The sequence below is a fragment of the Vipera berus genome (assembly GCF_964194415.1).
Source record: "Vipera berus genome assembly, chromosome: 4".
In the NCBI taxonomy this organism is placed as follows: Eukaryota; Metazoa; Chordata; class Lepidosauria; order Squamata; family Viperidae; genus Vipera; species Vipera berus.
In genome coordinates this window covers 19,191,553-19,208,178 of record NC_138206.1, presented here as the reverse complement: position 1 = coordinate 19,208,178, position 16,626 = coordinate 19,191,553, and the positions used below count along the sequence as shown (strand labels likewise).

The 16,626-nt window shown below is 38.0% G+C and overlaps 1 protein-coding gene across 1 annotated transcript in view; it reads left to right on the top strand.

Moving 5' to 3' along the window:
• The window catches only part of ALKBH8 (alkB homolog 8, tRNA methyltransferase), a 60,188-nt gene that overhangs the window by 13,356 nt on the left and 30,206 nt on the right, over positions 1 to 16,626 (top strand). Inside the window, exons 8-9 of the mRNA XM_081326654.1 lie at positions 8,704 to 8,810; positions 15,419 to 15,570. Of these exons, the coding sequence (XP_081182780.1) occupies positions 8,704 to 8,810; positions 15,419 to 15,570 (259 nt within the window). The remainder of the gene's footprint in view (positions 1 to 8,703; positions 8,811 to 15,418; positions 15,571 to 16,626) is intronic.

The following is a 16,626-nucleotide window of genomic DNA, read 5'->3' as shown; positions in this document are numbered from 1 at the left end:
AAGCCACAGTCTGTTCTTAGGAAGACTGCTCTGGCATTTCAGGTTGATTATTATCCTCGGGGAATTGGGTTTGTCAGTGATGAGCAGGGGTTTAAGTGCCCTTGTCCAAATTATTTTCAGTGTGACATCTTTTGTAAAGGGATTAGAACATGCTGATTAAGAGTTCTTGCATGGTTCCTGCTAACCTCATATAGGCTGCATGAAAAAGAATAAGCCCGTTCAGAGCAGAGCGCATAGTTTTCAGAGCAGAGCGCATAGCCCTACTCAGCAGTCGATGAAACTAGCTTTGAAGATGAGATTCAAGATTAGTTGCATGAAATATTTTTTCCATGGCAGCACATAGAGTCCATGGAACATATGAAGCCCCTGGAAACCTTGCTTGAATAACACAGTGTTTGAAAACCTCTTCAAATGTGTTACCAAATTGTAATTTTAATACAGCAGCAGAAGAAAATGACAATTTACATGCATGAGAGTAACCGCATTAGCCACATTTAATTTTAATTGCTTTTAAAAGTATGTTAAGTTAATGTTAAATTCTGCTAATTGTTCAGCCAGAGAGGATAGCTCCAGACACGTACTCAGTGCTGGATGCATCTCTGTGTCCAGAAAAAAGATGCACATCCCTTTGGTAAGAGTTGGTAACTCTTTCAGGTCGACAACTCTTTTATATCGCATAAAATAACGTCAAGATTTGTCATTCCATGTACCACAAAGCAAGATGCGAAATAATGCATTTAAGTTGTAGGAAGGCAGGTTATAGTATTTTTTTTCTAATAGAACAATTCATTCATAGCATCAACTACCGAGAAATGTAATGGGTTTCTTTTCATTGGATATGCCCAAGTGAAAGTTAGACAACCACTTAGGAGCTTCAAGATGGGTGGATTTCAGCTCCCAGAATTCCCTACCCCACAAGCAGGAGTCCAACCATCTTAAACTTCCTGAGGTTGAGAAATATTTATATAGTTACTGGTTTCTTCCTTATTTCCATGATGCCACAGAATTGTAGAATTAATTAAGCCTAAGAAAGAGACTGAAAATACTTTTATTTTTCTTCCAAAATTTCCATTTTATTTTGCTATATATTTTAACTATTTTTACTACAGTGTAGGTAAAAAGTAGTTTTCTGTTGTTTTATTTCTTGCTGAAATGGGCAGAAACAAATCTACAAACGGTTTGGTGGATTGTATTCTGTTTGTTTTTTTTGGGAAATCCATAGATTGCTCTTTGCATGTTTCCAATTGCACATTTTCCAGAAGGCCAGAATTATTGTACAAACTCTCAGATCAAGGCAACATGACTCACTGAATTCATTGAATCTTTTAGCATGCTGTAATTAGAAAGTCTACTTTTTATTCATGTCCCAAACCAGAATATCAAATATGAAGCCCATTTTTTAAAAAAAAAATAACCTTGAAATATTTCAACAATGGGTGACCTTCTGGAACCGAGAGACCATTTTGTCCTTTTCTTTTCCTCCCTGCCTCCAAGCTGAATAAATGTTAAGTAAGCATTCACAGATTAATTGACTTATTAGCTTAACACAATGTTGCCTTTCACTCACTGTGGATTTATTTCTGTTGTCCACTTCCACTTACTACACCGCTGTTAGTCATATTGTTGATTCATTCTTAAAAATAGGGGGTTTTATTAACATTCATCCTGTGCGTGGCTTCACCTTCGGTGACGCTAACTGTATATAATGAATATACATCATATGTTAATTGCAAGCTTTTCTGCTGCCAGTGTTGGGGAAAAGGAGCAGAAAACATTTCTAGTTTTCCAAAGATAATGATATTAGAAGAATTGACTACATCTTCATTCATACTTGTCACTTTATCTCTTGTGGTGGGTTTGTATGAGGAACTCTATCTTCTTTTGACTGAGATCTATCCTGGGGTAGAAGAAAATCAGGTATCAGTTGCTAGGCAACTACTGGATTCTATAGTAAAGATGGGTATCAAATGTTTCCTAGCAACCATAGTGTGATTTCTCCTCCTGTTCATCCAAGACATGTGTTTGACTGAGGGTTACCTTTATTTGTTACCTCCATTTTGTTCCTCCGAATGATTTCTAAAAGTACTTCTAACTTGGGTGGGGAATCTGTGACCTGCAGATGTTGCTAACCTCCAGCTTCTCACATCTTTTACTGTTGGTACTGCTGATGGGAGTTTTTTTAGCACCAACTGAAAGACCCACCGTGTTGGTCTAATACTTCACCAATTAACATTTAATTGGCCTCACTCTTTTCTTCCTTTGGTTTCATTTGACATTTTAAATTGCTCTCATTATCTCTTTCCACATTACTTCTGTGTTTGCTTTATTCTTAAAATAAAAGCCTAAAGTTCTGATATCTGATAATCTTATTTCTAATAGATAACATTTTCATTTCTTTGTCCTTCCAGTCCCAAAAGTTCTATACCAATGCCTCTTCAGTTGTGTAAACTGTTTTTGCAAATGAAGGGGATTTTTTTTTAAAAAAAATCAAAAATAATTTTAATACATTTTTAATTACAATCCCTTTTTGCCATCTATTTTTGGAAGATCAATACATGGAGCATGAAATGAGACTGCTGGTGCTTGTCATTAATTAACAGCTGCCAAGGTGAACTGTGGTGCTTTAGCAAGGAATTGTTGCATTTCAGTAATAGATCTACTCAGGAGTTCAATAAAGGGGGAGTAATTTCATTTAGCCTCTGATGTCATTACCCTTTTGTTATAGGAGTCTATTTTAAAGCTTGCAAGTCTCAGTCACAAAGTTTTCTGCCTGTAGATGAAGCTGTGGTATAAAAATGCCAGTAGGAGGCACAGTTGGTCTTTCAAACAGTGCAGTCAGAAACCCACCAATTATTGCAGTTCACTGGTAGTCTCTCTTCTGGATGCAAAATAAACCTTGTTAATATCTCAGCCCCCCAAACTGGCTATTCCTATTGCTGCATGATAGAGAGTCCCACAATTTTTTTAAAATTGTATGCCTATTACTCTAGCGCATCAACATATTTGTATATGCATCTAACTGTTCTACTTTCTTTGAAGTACTTCTCTACCTGAAAAACTGCTATTGTATTTTCTTGTTTTTCTATATGCCATCACTTTTACTTGTATTAATTGAGAAAGGAAACAAGGTTATATATACGTAGGTGAACACAATGCACAGTTCCAGAACTCATTTTACCTTACAAAGACTATTGTCTGAAGTTGCAGAGATCACTTTGTACCTTCATGATCGTTACAATCAATGGTGGGTACCATTTGACTCTACTGGACAGCAGCAAAACACAATGGATTCAAAAGACTGGACAGCAGCAAAACACAATGTTGGCATTAATAAGAAGTAGAGTCATTACAGTGTACTTTTCTTTGCATTACAAAACTTTGCCCCAAGGTGCTCAACACATTTCAGTGTATTATCATACTTTAAGAGCAAAAACAGATTGTTTCAAACATGGCATGATAAGGAATGTGGAAATGAAGTCTTATGTATAGGGACTAAGTGGTATTTGATATGTTTATCCTTGAGAAAAGGCAACTGAAGAGCAATATGGTAGCACTGATAGAGTGCTACAGAGAAGGTTAAAACCTGTTATTTATTACCCTGGAGTGCAGGATATAGATAGAATAAAGACCTTAAGTTGCTGGAAACTTCCTAATAGTAAGATCTATTGAATGGTGGAACTAATTGTTGCTGCCAGGGTGGTTAATTAATATTTCAAGAGCTATGGTAGGATTATTTCTCTCTTGTAGCTTTTTGAGCTGTTTCTGTTATATGTACCACCAAACGCTGCTGTGGGGATTAAGTAGTTATTAAATAAAATCAATTATCAAAAGAATTGGTGAACTTCCATTAGAAGCTGGTTGATGTTGGATATGCTTTAATTTGGATTCTTGCACTGAGCAGGTGGGTGGGTGGTCTGTATAATCCCTCCTGATTTTCTGATTCTATGATTCATCTAATATTTAATCAAAATTTGCTTCCCTGCAGTTTGTACACTCTTTTTAATCCTGCTCTTACGACAATAATCAAGAGGTCTGTTCCATTTTTGTGTGAAACTCTTTTAAATTTTTCAGAATTGTAAGTTTAATTTGATTTTTTTTACCCAGGTAGAGTAATAATTAAATAAATTTATTTCTAGAGGTTTAGCAATTTCAGTTTCATAAATCATAAAGGAGTGTTGTGAGATTATAAACAGGAATAGCTTTATTGTTGCTTTTTGGATTGTATTCTAGTCATGCTGATAGGAAGGGGTAGGAGTTATTGTTCCTGTACAGATTTGTTGAAACCTTTAAAATATCAGGTCAAGAGAGAGGTTTCCTATCTCTCTGCTTAATTTACAACTCAATATGTGTTCCAGTGTTGTTAAAGCTTTAAAAAGACATCAGCCCAAAAAAGAGACTAAACTGCATTAAATAGTTCTTGCTTGTAGAAATAAAGTGAGTTAGGCAACTATGAGAGTCTTTTATCTGGAGCAGAGCATGGGCAGTTAGTGAAATCTAATAAACCAGACTATGCTGGAAGCCTAAGTGAATCATTGGTCTTGTAATCATAAAAGGTGCCCACGGCCTGCATTACTTTTCCTAGAGGGATTAAGTTCCTGATATACCAATCAGCCTGAAAGATCAAGAGACAATGAACACCATTAAGTTCTCTGCCCCAGGAACTGAAAGTTCTTGGCAATACGCTTGCAATAACAAATATTTTGCATTGTAGGGAAACTAAACTCATTCTAAATAGGTTGGGAAGGGAAGAAGGAATAGCTCTTAGCCTGGCATAATGGAAATTTTGGACAATGGATAAAATAGTAAACTGTATTGAAGTCATGTGGAGGATTACATTCCACTGGCAGATATAATTTTATCCTTCCAATTGGGAACTATTATTTAATCAGAAGGAAAGCGATAATGCTTCAAAAATACATAATTACTGTATGGAACAGTCCCTAGAATGACCGTGTTACTGTGAAAGGCATTTGATTAGATCTTTCTACCTAAGATGATTTCTCTTATGCCTTGGAACTTGTAATCCTAATTATCTGATTTATTGCATTTATACCCACCTTTTCTTTTGAGCACAAGGAAACACTCAAGTAGGTAATACAAGCATGCCAAATGTCCTCCTTTAGGTTGGATTGTGATAAGCCCAGAATCACTTTGTAAGATAGATGGTCCAATGGAATCTTGCAATTCATATCCAATCCCCCAATTCATATCCAGTTCCATATCCACTCCACTTCACTCTGCTGGATCTCAGAAACATCATGCTATACCTGTCTATTGAACTTACACCCTCAAGAACATTTTTTGGCCTACTGAGTCTTTTACTTTAAACCTAGACCCCCAGGTCCTTAGCACAACACTTAAAACAAAGTTAATGGGAAAATATAAACTGGATTATATTTTTCTCTTGATCAAGATGAATATGTAGTGCAATTTCCAGGAGCAGGTACATCTCTATAGAAACTACCTATATTAGACTATGGTTGAATTATTTGATTGCTATATGAGTCTACCATTTTATATATTACAAAGATTTGGGGATTTTTCTTGGAAAATGCTTCCATCCTCTATTTTAAGCTCATTGTGATAAGTGTTCTCTCTCTGGGTTGCCGCTAGTTCCTGAGGACAAAATGTAAATTAGAATAGCATTATGACAAAATGATTACATACAGTTGGAAAGATATGGTAATGAAAGAGAATTGGAGAACTTTTGGATAGTTAGCTCTTTTGAGAACAATCTAAAGGCAATAATAAGCAATGATAGAAAATGGGAAAGATTTACATATTTTCTGGGTTTGTGTGTGTTTTAAACTGTGTAAAAGCTATTTTAAGACTTATATATATTTCCTGATTCAACATGGTTGGAAATATATGCTGCTGTATTTCAGAGGCAGGTGTAATTCTCATTTACTGACCATACTTAGGAATGGTCATTAAGTGAAGTGCTTGCTAAGTAAAACCATGATTATGCTTATGATCTTCGGTTTTCTGTTGTATATTTGCAAAAGTCATAAATATGAGGATTGGTTGCAAAGTTTCTCATTATTGTCATAACTGAATACTTCCTGCATGAGGCAGCCTGTATTTCTGTATTAAAACTTGTCATTGTGTGTTTTTTTAAAATAAATCTTCAAGTTGCAGTTGGATGAACAAATACTATATACCGTAAACTACCAAACAGATAAAAATTTGAAAGAGCATCGCATCTAACTAAACTAATCATTAACTAAAACTATTTAAGTTACATTTAGCCTGTCATATCATTTAGTGTTATTTATCTGTTAGATTTATTCCTGGCCTTTCTTTCAGAGTTTAAAGTGGTTTACATAATTCTCCTATCCTGTGATAGGAGAGAGAATAACTGGCCCAAAGTCATCTAGTGAGTTTTTAAAGGCTTATTATGGACTTGAACCTGGGCATCCCCAATCCTAGTTCAACACTTTAGTTGCTATACTGCATTGTTAGTATTCCTAGTCTTATTTTTTTCTATCAGTGATTGTGTAGGGAGGAAGAAGAGCCTTGGTGGAGCAGTGGGCTAATGCCTCCTTAAGTAACACCAGCTGCCTGCAATTAGTGCAGGTTTGAGTCCCACCAGGCTCAAGGTTGACTCAGCCTTCCATCCTTCCGAGGTAGGTAAAATGAGGACCCAGATTGTTGGGGGCAATGAGCTGACTTTGTAATAATGCCGCTATGGGGGGGGGAGCGAAAGCCCTAATAAGCAGGCATATACATAGAATGAAGGCTATTGCTAAGCACATTGATTTGTGCTTAGATTGTAAGCCGCCCTGAGTCTTCGGAGAAGGGCGGGATATAAATGGGATTTTTTTTTAAAAAAGAAGTGTGCATACATGGATGTATTGTGTGTAGGGTGGGGATGAGAATCAGGCTCTAGTTCTGCACTTGAAAAATTCAATTGAGCATTACTGTATTGAGGTCTTCCTGTGGTTTTCTATAGACTTGGTTGTTGCAGGAATTTAGAAGCGTTTGAGCACGATCTGGATGATGGGACGTTGCAGTGCTTCCCACAATTTAAATGGTTTTCTTTTGCAAGTTTTTCATACTTGTTTTAAGGGCCTTGTATTGCTTATTCTCTATGCTAATATTGCAGTGACTGTGAACATCATTAAACAATGACTCACTTTATATAGCGTCTTTATAGCCTCTTCAACAATTATTTCTCTGCTGTCTCTTCTGTGGCTCACCAAATCTAATTTCATCTCTGAGCAAGCAGCCTTGCCTAGCTTTCATACCTTTAAGAAATATCTCTTGTTCCCTCTGTTCTTGTTTGTAAAGTGTCCCTCCCACCTCCCCCAACAGATGCTCACAGTTTGCTTGCATTATTTGGGCTGTGTCTCACGCAGCAGGAGCAGCATTCAAAATGCAAGCGGTGGCTTAGCTGTCTGAGCATTTCTGAAAGACCCATCACACAGTCCCTCGTCACAAACATCAGCTCCAGCGTCATGTTTTCCCCGCAGAGCGATATTATTAGCTTCATGTGTGTTCTTCCCCCTACTTAAAGTTGCAGGGAAAAAAAAACAAGATGGCAAAGGATTGTGTGAGAGTAACACATCAAACTTCTTTCTTTTCCCCCCTGTTTGTTTTTCTTTTTAAAAAAGAATTATTATTATTGACTGCAGTCCCTGATGATGAATTATAAGCAAGGTAGAAATTTGATCTTTATTGACTTTGCCACCTCTGGGAATAAAGAAAATGGATAAGAACAAAAGTAGTAATTGGAAATAGCTCCAGTGGAGGGAGCCTGTCATGAGATGAATTGATTCAGCAGTGGCAGAAGTAGCGCTATTGATTGGGAGCCTTTGGTAAATTAAAAAGAGGGCCAGGCATCTAGCATGCCTCTTTCTTTTCTTTTGAATCTATGGGTGTGCAAAGGAATGAAACAAAGAAGTGGAAATATTAAAAAAGGCACAACAAGGTCATCTCTTTCTCCTTTGGCACCTGATTTTTAATAGGAAATGGGACCAGGACTTTTCCCTATTGAGGCAAGATGATGATGATGATGAATGATGGCAGACGTCGTTTGAAGATGAATGTAGAAGCTGTAAATGCTGATTTTCAAGCTGATATTTAAAAACATGTTTAAAAGGGGGATGGAGGTGGGATTAAAGAAAACAGGGAAAAAAAGTTTTGGCTCAAGAGCCACAACTTGAGGTCTCACTGTGAAAGCTTTGAATTCTAGGCTTGTAAAGTTGGAAAGGATCACAAGAATAATCCAGTTTAACCCTTTGCAGTGTGCAGGAAACCAGTTACACCATCCATGAGGGATGGCTTTCTATCTTCTTCAAAGCCTCCAATGATGGAGAACCTACAATGTCCTAAAATAGACTATTCCATTGTTGTAGTTTAACAGTTATGCAGATTTTATATAATAAATCTTTTGCTTAAATTTAAATAAAATACAGGCTGTTGCAGTTTAAACCTGTTACTTTTGGTCCTCGTTTCTGTGACCATGGACAGTAGTTCCTGACTATCTTCTTCCCTTTTGAACCAGTGCATGGATATTGTGATCCCTGCTCCTGTGGATACCAATGTGTCTCTCAGGGCTATTTACTTATGATATGAAGCAGAAAGGGCACTAGTGTGTCTCTCACCAAGTGATCTGAATGGTAAACCTTGCATCTTGCAAGTACACATCTTGACAACTTTCCATGGCAAGAAATAACTCTGGATTCCATTCCTTTTCTGCAGATTGTTATGGATTTTAAACATCCTGATGGACACACAGTTGCAGTGTTGGTGCCTCAGCGTAGTTTGCTAGTGATGTCTGGAGAATCCAGATACCTCTGGACCCATGGGTAAGAGCTGGTATTTCCTTGCAGTCAAATTATAAATTGTCAGTATATTATAGCGAGCCTTTAATTTTTGTTAGCAGTTAGTAATGCAAATAGCCTGTTTAACCTGTTAGTAATATGCATAAGAGACAACTCATCACCTTAAGGTACCTATCATCTGAATTTTGATTGACTGGGAGAGCAATTAATGAAGGAAGAGGTGTTATACATATTAAGCTCAGTTTTCTGTTCAATTGACAACTAAAGAATTAAAGTTTTTGTACAGGACTTATTGAAGGGACGCGGTGGCTCAGTGGGTTAGGACACTGAGCTTGTCGATCAAAAGGTCGGCAGTTTGGCGGGTCGAATCCCGAGTGCTGCGTAACAGAGTGAGCGCCTGTTACTCATCCCTGCTTCTGCCAACCTAGCAGTTCGAAAGCACGTAAAAATGCAAGCAGAAAAATAGGGACCACTACGGTGGGAAGGTAACAGCGTTCCGTGCCCCTTTGGCGTCTAGTCATGCCGGCCACATGACCACGGAGACGTCCTCGGACAAGCGCTGGCTCTTCGGCTTTGAAACGGAGATGAGCACCGGCCCCTAGAGTCGGAAACGACTAGCACGCATGTGCAGGGGAACCTTTACCTTTACCTTTTACAGGACTTATTTGTCGCAGAAGAAAGCAAACAGTGATACCACATGGGTGAAGGTGCAGGTATTTATGATTTATGACATTTCTTAACCCTACCCTTCATTCAAGGAGCTTCTCCAGATGTACATTTCATTTTCACATCAACTCTGTGAGCTCATGATTTTAATCATCTGCAAAGCTTTATGGCAGATGAATGATTTGAATTTGAATCTCCTTCAACTCAACTGAACCTGTTAATCAGTAGAACACCTGGATTGCAGAGGGCATCAAAAAGAGCAGGATATGTTAGCAGTTCCTAAAAACCTTAAGAAGTAGGAAACCGATACAATTAAAGCAGCTTCCCTCAGTTTATTGTAAATAGCATGCTAGCTGGGAATTTAGAGTGTAATTCCAACATTTTAAGATACCAGCTTAAGAATAGTGGGCTAAAGGAATAAAGCAGGCCATGCTGTATTCATATGTAACAATGGACCAGGAGATTTTGAAATAGACATTGCAAATGAAGAAAGTAAGCACAGATGATTTGGTCAGTTCTTGAGTTTTGGGTTTGTTTCTTTGTTTTTGTCAGCTTGTATCCAGAAAAGAGTGAAACATAAAAGCAGGCTAGAAATTATGATTCTGGTAAACTGCTTTTAAAAATAAGCTGTGTTTTGTGAACTAACAAACCAGGGCTTCCATTTCTATTTTAATCCATGCATCATGTCAAATTAAAACATGCCACTTTGTGGCTTAATAAGATCTAAGAATGTACTAAATCTGACTGCAATCTAGTACAGGTAATGCTCAGCTTACAATTCATTTAGTGGCTGTTCAGAGTTACAGCGGCACTGAAAAATGTGATTGACAACCAACCTCGTACTTATAACCAATATGTTAACAGTCACATGTTAAAAAAATAGGTTGCTTTTCTTTCAGATGGTTGCAACATCCTGGGTTCATGTGACCATCATTTACAACTTTTCCCACTGACTTCCTACAAGAAAAGTCAGTGAGGAAAGCCAGATTCACTTAAAGACTACGTGATTCACTTAACAACTGCAGTCATTTTCTTAACAGTCATGGCAAAAAAAGGTCATAAAAGGGGTGCAATTCACTTAACAACCACCTTGCTTAACAACAGAAATTCTGGTCTCAGTTGTGATTGTAAATCGAGGACTGCCTGTAACGCACACAAAATGTTCATCAGTTTGGTCAGTTTACACCCATTTTGCGAAAAGCAAAGATTATGCTTCTGACATTTATGAAATGTGTACACAAGTGTATTTGTGTTTGGTTTTTCTTTGCTCGCCAGTCACAGCCACTCGTTATTTGCTCTCCAGTAATATTTTTTGTCTTGTTATAGCTCAATTGACAAGAATAAACTCAGGTCTCCAGCATAGATGTCAATAACGGGCAGAAAGCTTTTCTTGTTGGAAATGAAATGCTGATGACCTTGAAGGTTGGAATTGTGAGGGTTTTTCAATACAAGCTGGTCCGTGCAAGACCAGGCTAGTTCCCAGAGGCAGGTTCCACTCTGAGGTAGCTGATTATCAAGCCGGATTATTCTAAGCTCCTTCAGTATTATTCAGTATTCCCTCTTTCCTGCCATCTTTAATATAAAAGAGATGCTTTGGAAATAGCCTTTTGCCGCTTGGTTTCTGCCACCTCATCATCTTTGTACTGTCCTTTCAAGATTGTCTTCTGTTCATGATCCTCTCTTAAGCTCATGCATTATTTGCTATTCAGCGTGTATATATATATATATGCACGTGGACATATTCCTATGAGGCAAGCTTTTTTATTTTTATTATATTAAAGAACTATTATTATTTGAAAAAATACCCAACTTGCTATATTAAAAAGCTATACAAGAAAGAGAAACAAGCTCTGTGGTAAACAGGATCAAAGAGAGAAAAATGGCAAAAAAAAAATCTAAAAGCAATAAATCTAAGATTTAAGTAACAAAAAAAACCCCCATCTGAATCTTGTCTGAGCATATAGCAACACAACACTCCACTGTTGTAAGGAAGAAAAGCAACACTTGGACAATTAGATTGACCTTTGATTTGTTGTGTGCTCTCAGAATTGCTTTACTTATGAGAAACCCCACTGGGGAGGGTACTGCAATATAGAACTTGTTCTTCTGGTCCCAGAGACGTCTAACTTTTCTGCTTGCCTACCTTTTTTTCCTTCCTTCATGCTGGCTCTTTTGATTCTTCTTTTGACTCTGGATCTGCTCCTGTAGGGACAAGAACGGTACTAGCAGGAATGCCTTTGCAAGTGTTTTGCATTTACGGTAATAGAAAAGCACTGCTCTCCTGTCTTTTTAAACATCCCGATGAACGTGCACCACAAAACAAATTTGAGGATAAAAAAAAAAGATTGGACAAAATGGACTGCAGAGATGTCGGAAAAAACACTAGAACTGAAGAGACAAAAAATGATAAGAGAAACAGAGAAAAAGATTTTCAACAACACGAATGGGCAAATGCTTGTACTTGACTTACCTTTTATATCTATAGTAACACTTACAAGTATATGGAAAGATTCTTTGATTCAGCATTCATTCATCTGCCATATTAAGAAAGGTACTGGGCAAAAGAAAAAGGCTAAAGTGAAAATTAAGAAAATAGATGATGGGACCTATCAGAGAGAATATTTAAAAAAGAAACACCTGTTTGAATATGGTTAGAAAGATTGATAGCAGGATGCCAGCAAGGCGCCAAGCCAAAGATGGCAGACATGACATAGTGTCAATGTTGAAGTCTCCAAGGACCTCCATTTAAACTTGCTCACCTGTGGATGGGCCCTGAGACCAGCCTATGCCTGAAATTCCTTCAGTAAAGGATCTCTCTCTCTCTCTCTCTCTCTCTCTCTCTCTCTCCCTCCCTCCCTCTCTCTCTCTCTCTCTCTCTCTCTCTCTCTCTCTCTCTCTCTCTCTCTTTCAAATAATACACACGTCTGACAATCAAGGACATGACTAAACAAGTACACACACATACAGATCCAAAGCTAAAACCTTTAGGTATCTGGATTCTTCATACATCACTAGCAAACTATATTGAGGCAGCATAACTTCTGTTGCACATTCATCGGGATGTTTAAAAAACATCCATAAAGTTTCTTTGTGGTTTGAAATCGTTGTTTGAATTAGTTGCAACTTATCATATGTCTCCTCTTGAAAGTTATTTATTTTTTCTTGATAAGTTCTTTCTATAAGTCTCTGATTTTCTATGATGACCAAGAATCCAAGTTTTCTTTTCTCTGCAAATAGTCAGAGTTAAGTAGATACTTGTAATCCAGAAAGTTCAAAAAAGTTTTTTTTGTTCCCTAAAGTTTATAAGTCCCTCTTTGTCTGCAGCCCAGATTGTTTTCTTTTTTGTCACAGCTGTTCTCTATTGTTAGAGCTTTGAAGGTCACAAGTAGAAATTATGAAAACCATAGCTGTCAGAGTCTTCATCCACCACTAGATGTCAGCACCGGTTTAGGGTCCCTTAACAGGAAGAAATTCAGCCAAAAGGGCATGGAGCCCTGAACTCCTCAACTGCTGTGCTACTGCGCAGGACCGGAAGTCAATCTTGAGCCCCATCAGGATTGAACTCCAGGCTGTAGGCAGAATGCTACACTTTAACCACCATGCAACTACAATGTTGTTAGGTAAAGGTAAAGGTTCCCCCACACATGCGTGCTAATCGTTTCCGACTCTAGGGGCCGGTGCTCATCTCTGTTTCAAAGCCGAAGAGCCAGCGCTTGTCCAAGGACGTCTCCATGGTCATGTGGCCGGCATGACTAGACACCAAAGGCGCACGGAATGCTGTTACCTTCCCACCATGGTGGTCCCTATTTTTCTACTTGCATTTTTACGTGCTTTCGAACTGCTAGGTTGGCAGACGCTGGGATGAGTAACAGGCGCTCACTCTGTTGCGCGGCACTTGGCATTCGACCCGCCAAACTGCCGACCTTCTGATCGACAAGCTCAGCGTCCTAACCCGCTGAGCCACCGTGTCTCCGTTGTTGTGTATATGTTGGACCTATTGAAAGGGCAGAGAAAAAAGTATGTGTTTGGGCTTTCTGTGACTCCTCATCATGTCCAGATCACTTTCCTTTGAGGTTAATATTAGTCTTAGCAGACTACTTAAAGAAAACCCATTTAGAATGATCCATCTGCCATGTCTTACAAAATGTAAGATTCCTTTGCAATTAAAGCCCTGAATTATCTTTCCTGAAATGTACAGTATCTGATTTTTTTTACTCTCTTCAGGTGGCAGAATAGGTATTGTATAATAAGAGGTCTTCAAACTTGGCCCTTTTATGACTTGTGGACTTCAACTTCCTGGCTGAGGAATTCTGGGAGCTGAAGTCCACAAGTCATAAAAGGACCACGTTTGAAGACCCCTGGTATAATATATACAATTCTATGCATAATATATAACATCATAACATCCTGTATGAGTCCATCCAGCAGTAATATCATTTAGCCCATATTTTACCATATAATGGAGAGTATCATGAAGCACTCTGTCAAAGGCTGTGTGATACATTAGTCTCAGTCTTCCCCTTCTCCTAAGCTAGGATCTCTATTAAAGGAGGTAAGCTTAGTCCAGAATGATTTGTTTGCTACAAAACCCATCGTTACCCCTGTTAATTAAAGCATGCTTATCCAAATCTTCATAGGTGTGCTGCTTGATAATGTTTTTTTAAGATCTTGCCTAATATAGATATAAAAGTAACACAACTGTTGTTTCCCAGATCTTCCTGCTTCACCTTTTTGAAGATGGGAAATGACATTTGCTTCCTTTCTTTTGGGACCTTCCCAATCTTTCAGGAGGATTTCAAAGATTGGGATTTAAAAAGTGATTCTGTGATCATATCCTTCAATATCTTAGGATGTATTCCTTCTAGTCCTACTTAAATTAATTTCAGTTAGCTAATTTCTCTTATCTTTTCCTTACCAATCATAAGGCATAGTTCCTTCCTTCAGTGGCATCACCCTGAACTGGTAGAGCTCCATTTTTCTCTTGAGAAGACAGGTGGAAAATATTTTTATTTATATATGAAATTCAGAGACTGCCCATCTCAGTCACAGAGCAAGTCTTGGTGGCACACAATAAAAAACATTAGAATATAAAATATTATATTTCAATAAAAGGTGGCAGTTAAAACAAGGATAAAATGAGTTAAATGAGTTAAGAAGTTCAGCCTTGTTATCACCAACTATTACCATTTCACCATTTTCTCCTTGCAGTGGTCCTGTACTCTTTTTAGTTTTCTTTCTGATTCTAATATTCCCAAATAATACATCTTTATTGATTTTGGTATCTCTTGCAAGCCTTAACTTTTTCAGAGCTTTAATTTTTTCCCCTCCCAGACTTCATACCATTTCTGGATACGATTTTGTATTCTCCTTTGTTTATGTTCAGCTCTTTCCATATCCTATACATATCTTTGTTAATACTTATTGTATATTTTTAATTAACATATTATTTATTTTATTTGGGTTAAATGTTTTATTGTTATACAGGATATGGAAAACTCATAGATTCAGAAACAGATTATGAAGTTCTTCAGAATTTTTTTCTTGAATTTAATGTAGAGTTTTGCACATTCCTTTTGTTGTAATACTTTTCTTCTATTTAACATCAAGCTCTGAAGTCTAAATATTCCCCATTTTGTCCTTTTTATGGTATTATAAGGGCATTTTTTTTGCTACTTCTGAATACAAATGGGATCAAAGATTTTGTTATGGAGTACTATTTAACCTTCCCTCTTTGTCATTACCCTTGTTTGGGTTACTCTCCTTTGACAGTCACCACCTGAATTAATTGGGAGGAAGAATTTAGAGGCAGATAGAAAAGATTCTGTCTTTGCTGAAATTGTTTTGGATATTCATATAATTCTTCAATATTTCACAGACTTTTTAAAATCTAGCTTGAAACACGTGTGCCAAAATGTGACATTTAAGAAATATAAAAATAAAATCTTGATCTCTGTTTTATTTTAAAGCATTACACCAAGGAAATTTGACATTGTTCAAGCATCAGAAGGAGAGAATATTGGAAGCATCACTGCTGACATCAGAAAGTTAACCTTAAACAAAAGGGGAAAGAGAATATCTTTCACTTTTCGGAAAATAAGGAGAAGTCCTTGTTGCTGCTGTAAGTACCGTGCTACATGCCTCTTTCATTGGGAATCTTTTTTTAAAACAGTGGGATTTTCAGTAATCATTTTATCTTTTGAAAATGATAATTATATGTTCCTATTGCAGAATTTTATTTTAAAAAATTCCACCCAACGCTACTCATAGAATCGATATTGAATTAAAATTAGTCTGGTTATTTGTGAGTTACATCATAGCCTCACTCTACTTTAGTAGAGACAGGTATGCTACTTATATAGTCATCCACCTCAGAGGTGACTCTAGACAGGCCACAGAGGGTTAACATAAAACAACAACATAATTATTGAATTGAATTGAATTTATTAAATTTATATGCCGCCCTTCTCCCTAAGGACTCAGGATGGCTCACAACAATAAAAAGTTAAAAAACATAAAATACAAAATTTAAAAAAGAATTAAACGATAAATATAATAAATACATAACAATTAACCCAATAAAACCAAATTTAAAACTATAGTCAGTCCAGGCCCGATTGTTGGAGCATCCATGTCTTCAGGTCACGGCGGAAGGACCGAAGTTCAGGGGCCATCCGCAGCTCCGGAGGCAACTCATTCCAGAGGGTCGGTGCGCCCACAGAGAAGGCTCTCCCCCTGGGGGTCACCAGCCAGCATTGCTTAGCCGACGGAGCCCTGAGGAGGCCAACTCTGTGGGAGCGAACCGGGCGATGGGAGGTTGACAATGGCAGCAGGTGGTCTCGCAATTACCCCGGGCCTAAGCCATGTAGGGCTTTAAAGGTAATTACCAGCACCTTGAATCGCAACCGGAGGGCAACCGGAAGCCAATGCAGCTCGCGCAGGAGTGGTGTAACATGGGAGTATCGAGAAACTCCCATAAGCACCCGCACGGCTGCATTTTGCACCATCTGAAGCCTCCGGGTGCACTTCAAGGGCAGCCCCATGTAGAGAGCATTGCAATAATCCAGGCGAGAAGTGACAAGGGCGTGGGTGACCGTGCATAGGGCATCTTGGTCCAAAAAGGGGCACAACTGGCGCACCAGGCGAACCTGTGTGAAGGCCCCCCTGGTCACAGCAG